The 15976-nt window shown below is 36.6% G+C and overlaps 1 protein-coding gene and 1 non-coding gene across 5 annotated transcripts in view; both read left to right on the forward strand.

Moving 5' to 3' along the window:
• GPBP1 (GC-rich promoter binding protein 1) overlaps nucleotides 1-15686 on the forward strand; it is a 100542-nt gene extending 84856 nt beyond the window's left edge. For 3 of the 4 annotated variants that reach the window (XM_012775646.3, XM_012775645.2, XM_012775648.2), the window contains 4 exons: nucleotides 1421-1588; nucleotides 2081-2268; nucleotides 9828-9930; nucleotides 14708-15686. In XM_012775646.3, the coding sequence (XP_012631100.2) occupies nucleotides 1421-1588; nucleotides 2081-2268; nucleotides 9828-9930; nucleotides 14708-14866 (618 nt within the window). In that variant the 3' untranslated portion in view covers nucleotides 14867-15686. The remainder of the gene's footprint in view (nucleotides 1-1420; nucleotides 1589-2080; nucleotides 2269-9827; nucleotides 9931-14707) is intronic. The other variant, XM_076008035.1, reaches the window with a different exon arrangement.
• On the forward strand, nucleotides 10745-10904 carry LOC142874118 (U1 spliceosomal RNA). Its single transcript, XR_012921953.1, has one exon. It is a non-coding gene; the product is annotated as a U1 spliceosomal RNA (small nuclear RNA).
• Nucleotides 15687-15976: the final 290 nt, after the last annotated feature.

Consider the following 15976-nt stretch of genomic DNA (forward strand, 5'->3'; position numbering starts at 1 on the left):
AATATATATAGAAAAAATTAGCTGGGCATGGTGGCACATGCCTGTAGTCCCAGCTACTTGAGAAGCTGAGGCAGCAGGATTGCTTGAGCCCAGGAGTTTGAGGTTGCTGTGAACTAGGCTGACACCACGGCACCGACTGTAGCCTGGGCAACAAAGTGAGACCCTGTCTCAAAAAAATAAATAAATAAATAAAAATAGAAAAATTAGCTGGGTGTGGTGTCACTCACCTGTACTTCCAGCTACTTGGGAGGCTGAGACAAGAGGATTGCTCGAGCCCAGGAGTTTGAAGTTGCTTTGAGCTAGGATGAGGCCACGACAGTGTAGCTGGGGCAACACAGTGAGACTCTTTTAAAAAATTATTGTGAAAATTGTAATTTTATTTGATATTTGCGATAGAGCTAAGCTGTAGGATGGAATCTTGACTAATAACCAGCATTTGTATGATTATCTTTTGAGGGTGACAGACATTTTATTAGTGTTAACACTGAGGCAGGACAGAAGGAGAAGAAGGGGGGAAGGTGCATATTGTTATTTTACTGACTATGAGTACCTGGTACCTCAAGTGTTCATTTTTCTTTTAACCAGGTTTTTCAAACTCCCAGACCATGGAGTTCTCTGTTTAGGTCATGGTCAAAGGACACTTATGACTATATTATTATACCTGAGATTGCTTTGGGTGCCATATTAGAAAAACATAACCCTTTCTTTATATGCTGTTTATTATTTATGTTCTCAATCACAGAAATTTTTAGCTGTGAGGGAAGGACCAACATTTCTAGATGGTTAATAGTGTTTAGGTTAATTATAATATGCAGACATTAATGCCAGTAGTTAAGCATTATTATAGTTTTATTTCCATGGGTAAAAATCCCTATGACATAGAATTCTAATAATCTATTTTCTGTTATATTCCACTGTCCAAACAAAATTCCATAGAACCAGAAACAAAAGGAATGCAGTTAACAATGCATTTTTCTCCTCACCTCCTTGCCCTATCACAAAAATTTTCCCTGGTGAAATATAATCTGATAAACCCTATGTCTATATGTGTATAAATAATTATAAAATAGATCTTGTTGGAGCTATTATTTGAACCCTAGAACTCTGTGTTTGAAAAACTGTTCTTTTATGTATTATAGAAATGTTTACAATCACGGATGCATTTATAAAATATTATTTAGAGACTCATATTTCCGAGTATCATTAACTTCATTGTTTCTGTGGTAAGAAAATTCTGTTGACACATTCAATAGGAAAAAAAATATATAGGGATGGAAAGAAGTAGACTTTGAAATAGGACCATAAGAATCAGTTTTGCATTGTGAGTAAAGGTAAAATAGGAAGCTGTGGTAGTTGTGAACTTTATGTTGACATTAATTCCCTGGCCATATTCTTAACAGCATTTTTGAATTTCCTCTAGTGTAATCGCTCAAATTCCTCTTCACCTGTTGACAAACTCAATCAGCAGCCTCGTCTAACCAAACTGACACGAATGCGCACTGATAAGAAGAGTGAATTTTTGAAAGCATTGAAAAGGGACAGAGTAGAAGAGGAACATGAAGATGAAAGCCATGCTGGCTCAGAGAAGGTAATTGAATTTGTAGTTATACTTAATTTGACATTATGATGTCATTAAAATATTTGGGTAAATTAGGACTGTGGAATAAACTCTAATCATATTTTCATCTGCCTGGAAAGAAGGCTATGTAACCATTTGCATAAATAATGACTGCCTTTCTAAAGTAGATTTCTCTCATTCTTAAGTTCCTGTGCAAAAACACATTTAAAAATGGTTTATATCTGTTTTTGTTTGTTTGTTTCCCCCATTTTGCCTGCATTCCTACTTTTGGTTTTGCCTTTGCTGAACAGATGTGAATACTTAGGGCCAGAAAGTTTTGGGTATCCTTCCCAGCTTAGCTGTCCATTTGTAAATTCTAAATTCCTAAATGTCTACTAAATTTAATAAGTATTACATTTATGTATTCTAACTGGAAATATAGCCAGGATCTATTAAAGTTTTTAATAACTCTATTCTTTAGAATTTATTCTTCTTCTTTTTTTTTAACTCCCTAAAAATCAGGATGACGACTCATTTAATTTACATAACAGCAATAGCTCTCACCAAGAAAGGGATATAAACCGGAACTTTGATGAAAATGAAATTCCACAAGAGAATGGCAATGCCTCGGTGATTTCCCAACAGATCATTCGGTCTTCAACCTTCCCACAAACTGATGTTCTTTCAAGTTCACTTGAGGCAGAACACAGGCTAGTATTTATTTTTACCTTTTCCTCTGTCATTTTCTTTACTCAGAATTTTGATTACAGAGTTCTTATTTAATCTTAATTTAATTCTTAAACAGGTTTATCAAGATACAGTTTATAAACCATAAATTTCACCTGTTTTAAGTGTATGGATGAATGGCTTTTAGTGTATTCGGACTTTTGCAAATGTCATCATAATCTATTATTAGAACATTTTTATCACCCTAGAAAGAAACCCGGTGCCCATTTCTACTCATTTGCACTATACCCTAGACAACTACTCATCTACTTTCTGTTTCTATAGATTTGACTTTTATAGATACTTCATGTATGTGAAATCATATATATGTTTAGCTTCTTTCACTAAGCATATTTTCGGGGGTTATTTGCATTGTAGCACATTTCAATACAATTTGTTCCTTTTTTATTGCTGAAGAGTGTGCTGTATGGCTGTACCACTTACTGTTCATCAGTTGATGGATATCAATTGTTTCCACTTTTTGACTGTGCATAATGCTGCTATAAACATTCATGCATGTGCAAGTTCTTGTGTGACATGTTTTTATTTCTATTGAGTAGATACTATGAGTTGAATTGCTGGGAAATATGATAACTGTGTTTAACATTTTGAGAAATTGCCAAAACTATTTTCCAAAATGACTGCCCTATTTTACCTCCTCATCAGCAAAATACAGGTTTTAGTATCTCTATATTCTCACCAATACTTGGTACTATCTTCTTTGATTATAGTCATTCTGGTTGGTATGGAGTGGAGTATCTTTTTGTGGTTTTTAGTATGCATTTCCCTAATGACTAACAGTGTTGAATGTCTCTTTATGTACTTAACTGGCTATCATCTTTAGGAGAAATACCTATTAAATACTTTTCCCTTTCCCATTTTTACACATGATCTTTAAAGGGTAAGAAGCGATTACTTTTCCCATTTTACACTGCGTTCTTTTATTAAGTTGTGAGAGTTCTTTATATATTTTGTGTATAAGCCTCTTACCCATATATATGATTTGCAGATATTTTCTCCCATTTTGTGAGTTTTTCACTTTCTCAGTGATGCTTTTGAAGGGCAAAAACTTAAATTTGTTGAAGTCCAGGTCATCAATTCTTTTCCTTATGTTGCTTGTGCAAGTTTTCTGTATGATGTGAGGTAGGAATCTAAATTCATCTTTTCCCTCATGGATAGCCAGTTGTCCCAATGTGTGATTTATTTTTTAAAATTAAACTCTCAAGAGCGCTTTCTGCTTTTACCTGTATAATGTTAAACATTTTAAGCAGGGTTTAGTCTCAGAATTGAAGAACATTCAAATCTAGAATATACTTTTAGTTAAGAGCAGATGTTTTGCAGAAATGACTTACCCTTACTGTGGTCTTTAAATAACAAAACCACGTGGTTGAGCATCAATACATAAAGAATTTGTGGAATGTTGCTCAGTTCCTTTTTAATAACTAAAGGATTAAAACAACTAAAGCAAAGAAGTAAGTTAATTTATGTACTTCTATTGTTATGTATTATTCTGTAATTGCTTTGTATAAACTGAATTATTTTGCCACTAAAAATTCTTAGATATACTAAGAGTAGGCTTAATATAGAATGATACTTATTAGTGGCCCAGTTGATTAACTTTTTTTGCCAGTCCTCCTAGAACCTCATTTAATTCTGAGACAGTGGGAAACTGGGTTACACCTCCTTTTGAATAACCTTCATAGAATTTATTCATAATTTCAGCCTTTGTTTTCATCATGAATCTAAGTTTCATGTGACCAGAAACATCCATTTTGTTCACTGCTGTGTCTAGCACCTAGAATTGGGCTTGATATATTACTGTGTTTAAATTTGTTAAATGAATGAGTGAAATAAAAGTCGTATTTTTCTACCTACTTTGTAAAACTTTTAAATTAAATATTCACATTGGTTTAATTTAACAATCAGGTGCCAGTAATACAGTTCTCAAGGATAATTCTTTTGTTCAAATGTTACACTACAATATTAATCAGGCACATACATTGTTTTATTGTTGAATGTCAATGATTTTATCTCAGGGTTTTGAGATTAGCCTCAACATCAAAGGGATAGTTATCATCTTGTTTAAGCAAGCACCAAATGAATTAGTAGAAATGAGTGCCATGGGACTGCAAACTACTACAATCTCTGTGGAAAGCAATATGGAGATACCTCAAAGAGATACAAGTAGAACTACCATTTGATCCAGCAGTCCCATTACTGGGCATCTACCCAAAAGAACAAAAGACATTCTATAAAAAAGACATCTGCACTAGAATGTTTATAGCAGCGTAATTCACAATTGCAAAGATGTGGAAACAACCCAAGTGCCCATCAATACATGAGTGGATTAATAAAATGTGGTATATGTATACCATGGGGTTCTACTCAGCCACAAAAAACAATGGTGATATAGCACCTCTTGTATTATCCTGGATGGAGCTGGAGTCCATTCTACTAAGTGAAGTATCCTAAGAATGGAAAAACAAGCACCACATGTACTCAACATCAAATTGGTATTAACTAATCAAGACTTAAGTGCACATATAGTAGTAACATTCATTGGTTGGTGGCGGGGGAGGGAGAGGGAGCCGATGGTTATATACACATTTAATGGGTGTGGTGCGCACCATCTGGGGGATGGACATGCTTAATGCTCTGACTCAGGTGGGGCAAGGGCAATATATATAACCTAAACATTTGTACCCCCATAATTTGCTGAAATAAAAATTAAAAAAATAAGAGAATGAGTGCCAGAGAAATTCTAGAGTATTTGGGGCTAGAGATCATTATGGCTTAGGTTACCAGTCAGAAAGTTTTAATTGGGACCCAAATTAAATCTTAAAGAAAGGGCAAGATGTTAAGGGGGTAAAGGTATTAGATAGTCATTCTGAAAGAAAAAGGGATGCGAAGGAATGTTCAGCATTGAGTACACAGTTTGTTGTAGGGGTAGTGAGTGCATTATCTGGACAGGAGTGGAGAATTTACTTGATGAAGTTAAAGATGGTGTTTAAAAGGCAGGGCCTTAGAAATCTGTTCAAGCTCCATCATTGTAACAGATGAAGAAATAGGGAGGTGAAGGAACTGAACTGATCTGATCTGTGTCTTATACCTGGTTTGTGATGGAGTAGAAACTGTGACCCAGATCTTCTGATTTCTAATCCTATGCTTCTTCTATAGTAAGGATTTTGAATTTGTGACTATGGTATAAATAAGATTAAGGAATTATTCTTTAGAAAGTGAGAAGCCATTGTAAATATTTATCAAAGGTGGTAATTGTGAAAGCCATTATCAGGATTATTTGGTAATAGCTTGAAGTGAGAGTGAGAAGAAATTATTTAACTACTTAGGTACCGTGCTCACCGGCCACAGAACCTTGTCCACAGCCGGCACTCATAGTCTGCATGATAGTTTGTGCTGTGCGTTGACGACGAATCCGTTTTGCTCTTGTGTGATGAGGAAAGCTTTAAAGCACTGAAAGCTTTTTTTACTTTACAAGCAACTTTACTTGTAATGTCAATCAGAATAGGTAACATATACATATATGTTTTCATTACGTTTATTTTTAAATGTTCACAATTTTATTTTGATAAATGAAAAATTAGAAAAATCAATTTAAAATTTTACACTAAAGTCGACGCTTGGCTGTGCGCATTCATCTGTGGCTATTGAGTATAGTCAACGCTCGTACCAAAGTGGTTAAATGAAAAGGCAAAGTATAGATGTGTGCTTAAAGTATTATAGCTATGTGTTGCTAAGTGACAGGGATACCTTCTGAGAAATGCTTCATTACGTGATTCCATTGTACGAACATCAGAGTGTACTTACACAAAGTGAGATGGTGTAGCCTACTATATACCTAGGCTGTGTGGTATGGCCTATTGCTTCTAGGCCACAAAGCTGTATGACATGTTACTTTAGTGAGTATTATATGCAGTTGTAACACAATGGTAAGTATTTTTGTATGTAAACATATGTGAATGTTAAAAAGTACAACGTGAATGTTAAAAAGTACAGTAACATGATATTAATATAATCTTGGATTATATGTCATGCGCATTTTGTCTTTGACTGAAATGTCACTGTACAGCACTTGACTACGTTTCTAATTGAGGAGGAAAGGGAAACACACAGGTTTTTTTGGAAAGCTATTTTAAAAACAGTTAACAGTTTCTCTGTTACAACCTCAGTTTTTCTTATCTGTATACTCTAGAGAGAAAGAGGGTAGAGGGGAGAATAGAAAGTTAGGAATACTTGCCTTTGGTTACATCCCCCTTGTAATAGTTAAAATAATTTTTTTCATCTGCATTATTCAGTTAAGATTCAGTTTTTAAAAGTAAAACAAAAAGTTGAGTCTAGCAAAAGCAGTTAGATTGTTTTATTAGTTTAGATCTGTAGACTCTGGATTAGGTGGCATTGAATGATAAAAGTGATGGAAATGGCATTTCAAAGAGTAGCCATCTTGGTTAAAGAGTAAAGACAGTGCATTGAAAAGAAAAGTTCAGTGACTAAAAGGAATGAAAGAAATAATGCTGACTGACATTTTGTTCCAGAGGCAACAGGGTGCTGTGCACTACTTACATACTAGCATGAGAAGTAGAAAACAAAAATTGTGTTGCCTTCATCAAGTAGGCAAGTTGTTTTGACTATGTGACCTTGATTCTTCATCTGTAAAATATGGTTATTAAATTTTATTCAGAGACTCTGAGTATGATATTCTATGAAACTCTTTGAAAAAGAGGCATAAAAGTCTACAAATAGCTAATGTGTGGCAGGCATAAGTTGAAAGATGAGTAGGTGTAAATACAAGGAGCGTTCAAAAAGTTAGTGAAAATGAGTTAAATGATAAAAAATAAGAACTTTATTTCTCAACCTAAACTGCATCAAATTCAAGACACTTTTGTAAGCAGTGGTACCAGTCCATCACTAAAGAACTAGGGGTCCTGGGAATTTAACCATGTCAATATAGTCTTTTTTTTTTTTTTTCCATCATTAACTGAAGAAAAATGGGTGCACTTTACAGATTTTTTTAAGATTAGGAAATAAAGTCCAAAGGAGCCGAATTTGGACTGTGGACTGTAAGGTGAATGCCTAATGATTTCCCACCAAAACTCTTACAAAACTGCCCTTGTTTGATGAGGGGAAAGCACAAGAGCATTGTCATGGTAGAGAAGGATGCTCTGGTGAAGTTTTCCCGGATGTTTTTGTGTTAAAACTGTGGCTAACTTTCTGAAAACACTCTCATAATCTTATGTTATCATTCTTTGGCCCTGCAGAAAGTCAACAAACAAAATGCTTTGTGCATCCCCCAAAACCATTGCCATGACCTTTGGTCTTAACTAGTATGCTGTTGCTTTGTATCACTTCACCTCTTGTAATCATTGCTTTGATTGTGCTTTGTCTTTAGGAATGTACTGGTGGTAAAGCAATGCTTTATCTTCTGTTACAGTTCTTCAAAGAAATATTTTAGGATTTGATACCATTTGTTTAAAATTTCCATTGAAAGCTCTGTTCTTGTTTGCAGCCTATCTGGGTAAAACGATTTTGGGAAAGTTTGCCCAACTTTAATATTTCAGTCAGAATTGTGTAAACTGAACCAGTTGAGATGTCTTTGGTGTTGGCTATTGTTTCTGCTGTTTAGTCGCCAATCGTCTTCAGTTAGTGGCATGGACGAGATGATTTTTTTACTTGTAAACTGGTGTGTATGGTCTGCTGCTGTGGGCTTCATTTTCAGCATCATCTGATCCCTTCTTTTTTTTTTTTTTGAGACAGAGTCTCACTTCTGTTGTCCTGGCTGGAGTGTCGTGGCATCAGCTTAGCTCACAGCAACCTCAAACTCCTGAGCTTCAAGCGATCCTCCTGCCTCAGCCTCCCAAGTAGCTGAGACTACAAGCATGCGCCACCATGCCCGGCTAATTTTTATATATATATATATATTTTTTATTTTTATTTTTTTTGAGACAGTGTCTCACTTTGTTGCCCAGGCTAGAGTGAGAGAGCTGTGGCATCAGCCTAGCTCACAGCAGCCTCAAACTCCTGGGCTCAAGCAATCCTGCTGTCTCAGCCTCCCGAGTGGCTGGGACTACAGGCATGTGCCACCATGCCTGGCTAATGTTTTTTCTATATATATTAGTTGGCCAATTAATTTATTTCTATTTATAGTAGACACAGGGTCTCACTCTTGCTCAGGCTGGTTTCGAACTCCTGACCTCGTGCAATCCACCTGCCTCGGCCTCCCAGAGTGCTAGGATTATAGGCGTGAGCCACTGCGCCCGGCCCTATATATTTTTTAGTTAGCCAATTAATTTATTTGTATTTATAGTAGAGACGGGGTCTTGCTCTTGCTCAGGCTGGTCTTGAACTCCTGAGCTTGAGCAATCTACCTGCCTCGGCCTCCCAAGAGTGCTAGGATTATAGGCGTGAGCCACCTCGTGCAGCCTGATCCCTTCTTCATGAAACTAGGTATCCATTTGTAAGGTGGTGATTTCTTTGGGGCATTGTCCCCATACACTTTTTGTAAAATATCAGTGATTTCACCATTCTTCTACCCAAGTTTAAAATAAATTTGATGTTCGTTCTTGCTTCAATTTTAGCAGAATTCATGTTACTCTGACGGGGTTCTTTCAAACCGATGTCTTACCCTTCTTAGTTCCTCAGACTGGATCCTGTTTAAACATGTTACAGCACCTCAAGTTTATTTTGGTGCAAAAACATTTTTAAATCCATGCACAGTTTTTTTTCATAATATGCATTTTCCCTGAACTTTTTGGACATCTCTTGTAGGAATCAGAGAACTATTTAGGAGTTCCATTCCAATTAAAAAAAAACTGTCAGATGAATACAAGATACAACCATATAAGAAGCAGAAACTTTGAAATCATCAACTCAAATGCAGTAGCTATTGCTATAGGGTTCATGTTAGCCCAACTAGAGAAAAATAGTTAATTTCTTGTCAGTCTTCTCTTAGCTCTTTTTGCCCAAGATGGAAGTATTATCTTTAAAAATTAGAAGAGAAAGTCATTTTTCTGTTACTGTAGAACATAGTGCCCCTCTCAAATTGAATTATGTGTTGAGTATGACTATTGGCATGCCCATAAGAGGCAGTATCAATAGAAGAATAAATTATATAAGATACACGATAGGGTAAGCAATCCCAAAGTAGAAAACCTAATGAGTAGCCAAAAATATGTTGGATTATGGTTGGAGAAAAAGGGAAAGGGTTGTTATTGCTGTTACTTTAGTACAGGAATTTAGCAAATTTTCTTTAGTCTCTATTGTAGGTTTGTAGCCTAGAGTGTCTTTGACACCAAAGGTAGGACAGTCAGGCAGTTCATTCTTATTTTACTCTCAAAGTTTTTTGGACTTAAACTTTCTATTCATTTTCAGAAAGAGATATTCAAAACATTAAATTCAAAAAATCTTTCTGATGTATCTTAAGGATTTGTATAATGGATCCTGGATTATGTTTTCTTGTATGTAAAAGAAATGGAATTGTCCTACTCAGAGGAAGCTCTAGATTAAATTTAATTTCTTCCCTCCTTTTCAGATTGTTGAAGGAGATGGGCTGGCAGGAAGATAGTGAAAATGATGAAACATGTGCTCCCTTAACAGAGGATGAAATGAGAGAATTCCAAGTTATTAGTGAACAGGTAAGAAACTGTGAATCATACAAGTTTACTTTTAAATTGCCCATCCCTAATTAGAAAAACACAGGTATTAGTAAGCATTTGGTTGGTGGGAGTGGTTTAAACAATTTTATTTAGCAATTTGTAATTTCACACTAATCCTCCCCTCTTGCCCAAGAATATTTCATATTCTAAAATATCTTGTTTTATGTCTTCGTAGTTTTTTTTTTTTTTCTTTTTCTTTGAGATAAGGTCTCTCTCTGTCACCCTGGCTAGAGTGCTAGAGTGCAGTGGCACCAGCCTAGCTCACAGCAACCTCAAACTCCTGGGCTCAAGGGATCCTCCTGCCTCAGCCTCCCGAGTAGCTGGGACTACAGGTGTGTTCCTCCAGGCCCAGCTACCTTTTCTGTTTTTTATTAAGACGAGGTCTCATTCTTGTTCAGGCTAGTCTTAAACTCCCGACTTCAAGCAATCCTCTGACTTCGACCTCCTAAATGCTAGGATTACAGGTGTGAGTCACTATGCCAGGCCCTAGTTTTTTTTCTGAAAGAGTATTAGGAAATGTTTGATAAAGCATCAGGAAGTTGAGATGTTTTTCCAAATCCATTATAGATTTTTTTAAATAAGTCTGGTCATGCAGAACCCGTATTCTATATGGAGATATTATCAATGATATATTTTGAATGTAATCTTTGAAGAAATTAGTCATGCTAATTAACTTCATAATATAATTGACTTGGACTTGATCTTAATTTTACATTTTTTTGAAGAGTAAATTTAATATATTGTGCCTTCCCTCCACTGCACTTTGAAAAATTGTGTTTCAAGACACAGAATGTTATTTATCTGGTAGGTACCATCATTATTAAGGAAGGCTTTCCAGGGATGAGGCTTACCCATTGCATTCTGGATGTGCTCACCCCTGCAGTTTCCCCAAATGTGGGAAACTTGACTGCGTAATTTATGGTAGTGAGGGACTGTGTTTGTATTTTCCTCTAAGAACCCACATAAATATGTAAAAAAAACACTTACCTTCTTAACCCTTTTCAGGTACAGTTCAGTGGCATTAAGTATGTTCACATTGTTATACAACCATCACCACCATCCATCTCCAGAACATTTTTCGTCTTCCCAAACTGAAACTCCACATCTCATTAAACAATATATCTCCATTCCTTTTTCTCCCTAAGCCCTCGAAACCTTTTTGTCTCTTTGGATTTGCCACTATGCCTGGCTGGAAGATCTTTAATGAAAGGTCATGATAACAGATTCTGTGTCCTGGTTTGCTCAGGAGGATCCCAGTTTATGCATATTATCCTGTTGTAGTTAATTAATAAGGAATATTTACTTTCATTTTCAAAGTGCCCCAGTTTGAACAATAAATCACATGACCTCTCCATGTAAGTAACATTGCTTGAATTCTTTTTTTAAGACAGAGTCTTGCTTTGTTGCCCAGGCTAGAGTGACATGGCATCAGCCTAGCTCACAGCAACCTCAAACTCCTGGGCTAAAGCAATCCTGCCTCAGCCTCCCGAGTAGCTGGTACTACAGGCATGCATCACCATACCCAGCTAATTTTTTCTATATATATTAGTCAGCCAATTAATTTCTTTCTATTTATAGTAGAGACGAGGTCTGGCTCTTGCTCAGGCTGGTTTCAAACTCCTGACCTCGAGCAGTCTGCCCACCTCAGCCTCCTAGAGTGCTAGCCTCAGCCTCCCAGAGTGCTAGGATTGCAGGCGTGAGCCACCGCCCGGCCTGCTTGAACTCTTAATGTCTTCTAGATATTGTGCTAAGTGCATTTTTGAAGCTTTTAGATGAAGTAGGTGAACTTTTAATGTCTTCTAGATATTGTGCTAAGTGCATTTTTGAAGCTTGTAGATGAAGTAGGTACTATTGTTAGTGTTACTCTGTACACGACAAAACTGAGACTCAATAATTTCCTGTAGGTCAAAGTAGTGGAGCTGGCCTTTGAGGACAGGTTTGGCTGCTTTTATAGTCTGTGCCTTTAACCATAACATAGGTTAGAAAGATATATTGGAGTCACATTATGAAGGACTTTGAATGCCATGTCAGGAGTGTGGATTGTGTTCTATAATAGGTCCTTTGGAAGTTTTGTTAGGGATGTGAACAATCATTCTTGTATGCGAGGAAGTGCAGTGAGTAAGTGTACATTGGAAGTGTAATTTGTTAGAATAGAATCAGAATGATCAGTTAGCAATAATTTACAGTAATTAGAGGAGGAATAAACGAGAGCCTAAACTAGGGAAGTGACAGTAAAAGTGGTCTTGTTGAGAATAAGAGATCTGAAATAGAACCAGCAGGACTTTGAAATTCCAACCTGTGAATTGATGATAGTATTGCTATAAACAGGAATATGGAAGGAGGAGCTGGTTTTAGGAGGCTTAAAAAAAACTGTTTTGGGTTAGATATTCTCAGGAGTCCAGGCATATAGAGAAATCAGGGATAGAAACTTAGATTTTTCTTTTCTTTTCTTTTTTTTTTGAGAGACAGTCTCACTCTGTTGCCCAGGCTAGAGTGCCATGGTGTCAGCCTAGCTCACAGCAACCTCACACTCCTGGGCTCAGGTGATCCTTCTGCCTCAGCCTCCCGAGTAGCTGGGACTACAGGCATGTGCCGTCATGCCCGGCTAATTTTTTCTATATATTTTTAGTTGGCCAGTTTCTTTACATTTTTTAGTAGAGGCGAGTCTCACTCTTGCTCAGGCTGGTTTCGAACTCCTGACCTTGAGCAATCTGCCCGCTTCGGCCTCCCAGAGTGCTGGGATTACAGGCGTGAACCACCCCGCCCAGCCTTACATTTGGTTTTTATCAAGATTCTCCATAGCTGATTTCAAGCTGTGGCAAGATTAGGTGGCATTGGTTGATATATCATGTGAGGCAAGAATAGAGCTTTGGGGAATGGGATAGGTGTACCTTTAAAGGAGGAAACCAGGTATATTTCTAAGCATCTCTGTGACCAAGAACATTGGAGGTGGATGTATGGGTTTTGTTTTTCTCAGTAAAGATGGTGAGGTCATTTGTTCAAAGTAAAGCCAAGTAGTATTGTTGACTTTTAGAAAAGCAAGATAGAAAAGAAAATCTGCTATGAAAATAGAGAATTAAATAGGAGAGGATAAAAAGGAAAGTGAGAGCAAAGAACCTAGACTTTGTTACATATCTTGATAACTAGAAAGAACAATCAGGTATTAGCTTGATGGATGTGGCTCTTCAGGTTTGGACCTTCTCCAAATTATTTGTAATCTTCATCATTAAAGAACTCCCTCTAAGCCGGGCGCGGTGGCTCTCGCCTGTAATCCTAGCACTCTGGGAGGCTGAGGCGGGTGGATTGCTCGAGGTCAGGAGTTCGAAACCAGCCTGAGCAAGAGTGAGACCCCGTCTCTACTATAAATAGAAAGAAATTAATTGGCCAACTAATATATATAGAAAAACTTAGCCGGGCATGGTGGCGCATGCCTGTAGTCCCAGCTACTTGGGAGGCTGAGGCAGGAGGATTGCTTAAGCCCAGGAGTTTGAGGTTGCTGTGAGCTAGGCTGATGCCATGGCACTCACTCTAGCCTGGGAAAACAAAGCGAGACTCTGTCTCAAAAAAAAAAAAAAAAAAAAAAAAGAACTCCCTCTAGAATATGAAACCTGTAGACGTTTTCAAATACTAATTTATTTAGCTGGATTCGGTCTTATAGAAGATTGCATTTAGAGATTTTCATGAAAATTACCAGAATCTCATGTTTTTCATGGAAGAAATTCAAAAGGCCTGATTTTTTAGTGTGTTAGCATTATTAATTTTATTGTATTTTGTATCTTTAAATGTTTTTTTTTTTTGAGACAGAGTCTCTCTTTGTTGCTCAGGCTAGAGTGAATGCCGTGGAGTCAGCCTAGCTCACAGCAACCTCAAACTCCTGGGCTCAAGTAATCCTTCTGCCTCAGCCTCCCGAGTAGCTGGGACTACAGGCATGCACCACCATGCCCGGCTAATTTATATATATATATATATATATTAGTTGGCCAAATTAATTTCTTTGTATTTATAGTAGAGATGGGGTCTCGCTCTTGCTCAGGCTGGTTTCGAACTCCTGACCTTGAGCAATCTGCCCGCCTCGGCCTCCCAGAATGCTAGGATTACAGGCGTGGGCCACTGCGCCCGGCCTTCTTTGAATGTTTTTAATTTGGACCAACTATCTTTTGCCCCCTCTGATATGTGATTAACCCAATTCTTATTTATTACCATACTATTTAGTTCTGATATTATTTCCAGTATCTTTATCTCTGGGATTAAGCAAAGGGCTACCTCATTCTACTTATTCTACAGAATATGAATAAATAAAGCAGGTTGTGGAGTGTGTTAATTTAGGTCAGAATAATAAAAATAATAGCTGTTGTTGAATGGTTGCTGATTATCTTCTGGGTGGCACCTGAAGGTATTTGTTATAATTATGACTTAAGGAAATGAAAAATTTGGAAAGGCTTTGTGATTAAGTGTGACAGTTACGATTCATATCTACACTGTCTGGATCCAAAATCTGTGCTTTTCCCACAATATTATGCACACTAAATTGTTTTTAATACTACTTTGATTTATTTCTATGGAATTTTTTGTTGGATTGGATCCATTACCTGTATCTGTCTAAAATAGCTTATTTATAAAAAAATGATATCATTGCCTATGGGGTTTTTAGGGTAGGATGTAATTTTATTAATACATTCATGGTTATATTTAATTATAGTATTCTTAATAGGTAAGTAACTCTTGAGGGTAATTTATTTTGTTTTTGACATTTTAGTTACAGAAGAATGGTCTGAGAAAAAATGGTATTTTGAAAAATGGGCTGATCTGTGACTTCAAGTTTGGACCCTGGAAAAACAGCACTTTCAAACCCACAATTGAGAATGATGACACAGAGACAAGTAGCAGTGACACATCAGATGACGACGATGTGTGAAGGATTTCCTAACAGCTTTAGAAATTTTAGTGTGATACATCTCTCATACAGTTTGGGGTGAATTGTAAAAATGAAGAACTATAATTTATGTAGTGAAATACCCCATTAGAAGATGATTTTTTTGGGGGACTTCAATATGAAGAAAACCAAGAATGTTGTGTTGGGCTGTGTTGAACATTATTTCTCTGTAAATGAATGTTGTAGAAATGAGGACTTTGGTTGATCCAACATTGACTTTCTTCATCACTGCAGCATTTCTCTGACTAGCAATGTGACGATGTAACAAATGAGATTTTCTCATTTAATAATAAAAAATTGTGTAATGTTTTGCAAAGCTTCTGTCTTAAAATGTCCAGGTCTTAAGAAAAAAAGGCAGCTTACACTGTTTTGCTTGCAGAGTCATATCTTTTTCGTACAATGGAAATCCTCAAGTCCACTTTGTGTGCCCCTCCAACCCTCCCCCAAAGAAACAAACAAAAAGGAAAATGTAGCATGTTGGCTAAAACTGGAGCAAAGTGCACTAAAACATTAATTTCCTAAATTCAACTGTTGTACTAGTCACCTTTTAAAATATAAATTGCTCTTTAGCCATTTGTAGTGCAGTAAATGTTACAGGAAAGACTTGCCACATTTTCTTCCAAATTTTAAGAGGTGATTTTCAAGAGCTTTATTTGGGTATGTTGTCAGACCAGGATTTTCAGAGTTGATGGAGAAGAGTCTTGTGGGAAAACTTATTTTGATAAATTATTACACATGCAGAAAAACTGATCACAGTTACTGGATCTGTCCACAACATGGAAAATAAACTGGATTTTCAGAATGTTGTTGTTCTCTGTAGTGTTCAAGATATTGGTCTCTAAACACAAACATGCTCTAAACATACTTTATTCACTTTAAACAAAGTTATACTTTACAAAAGTTATAGTTTATTAAAGATGGTGACTGCTGTCTGAGGTTAGAAAAGGAAAGCTTGGCTTTTTTCATTATCAGATGCACAAGGTTATTAAATGAATGTTAAGGAACTGTATTTTCATTTGCACATTAATTTTAGAATCATTTCTGTTTTGCTGCTGACTAGAAGAGTATTTTGGCTCTGTGTGTTTGCATTTT

Source organism: Microcebus murinus, chromosome 11 (genome assembly GCF_040939455.1).
Source record: "Microcebus murinus isolate Inina chromosome 11, M.murinus_Inina_mat1.0, whole genome shotgun sequence".
NCBI classification, from domain to species: domain Eukaryota; kingdom Metazoa; phylum Chordata; class Mammalia; order Primates; family Cheirogaleidae; genus Microcebus; species Microcebus murinus.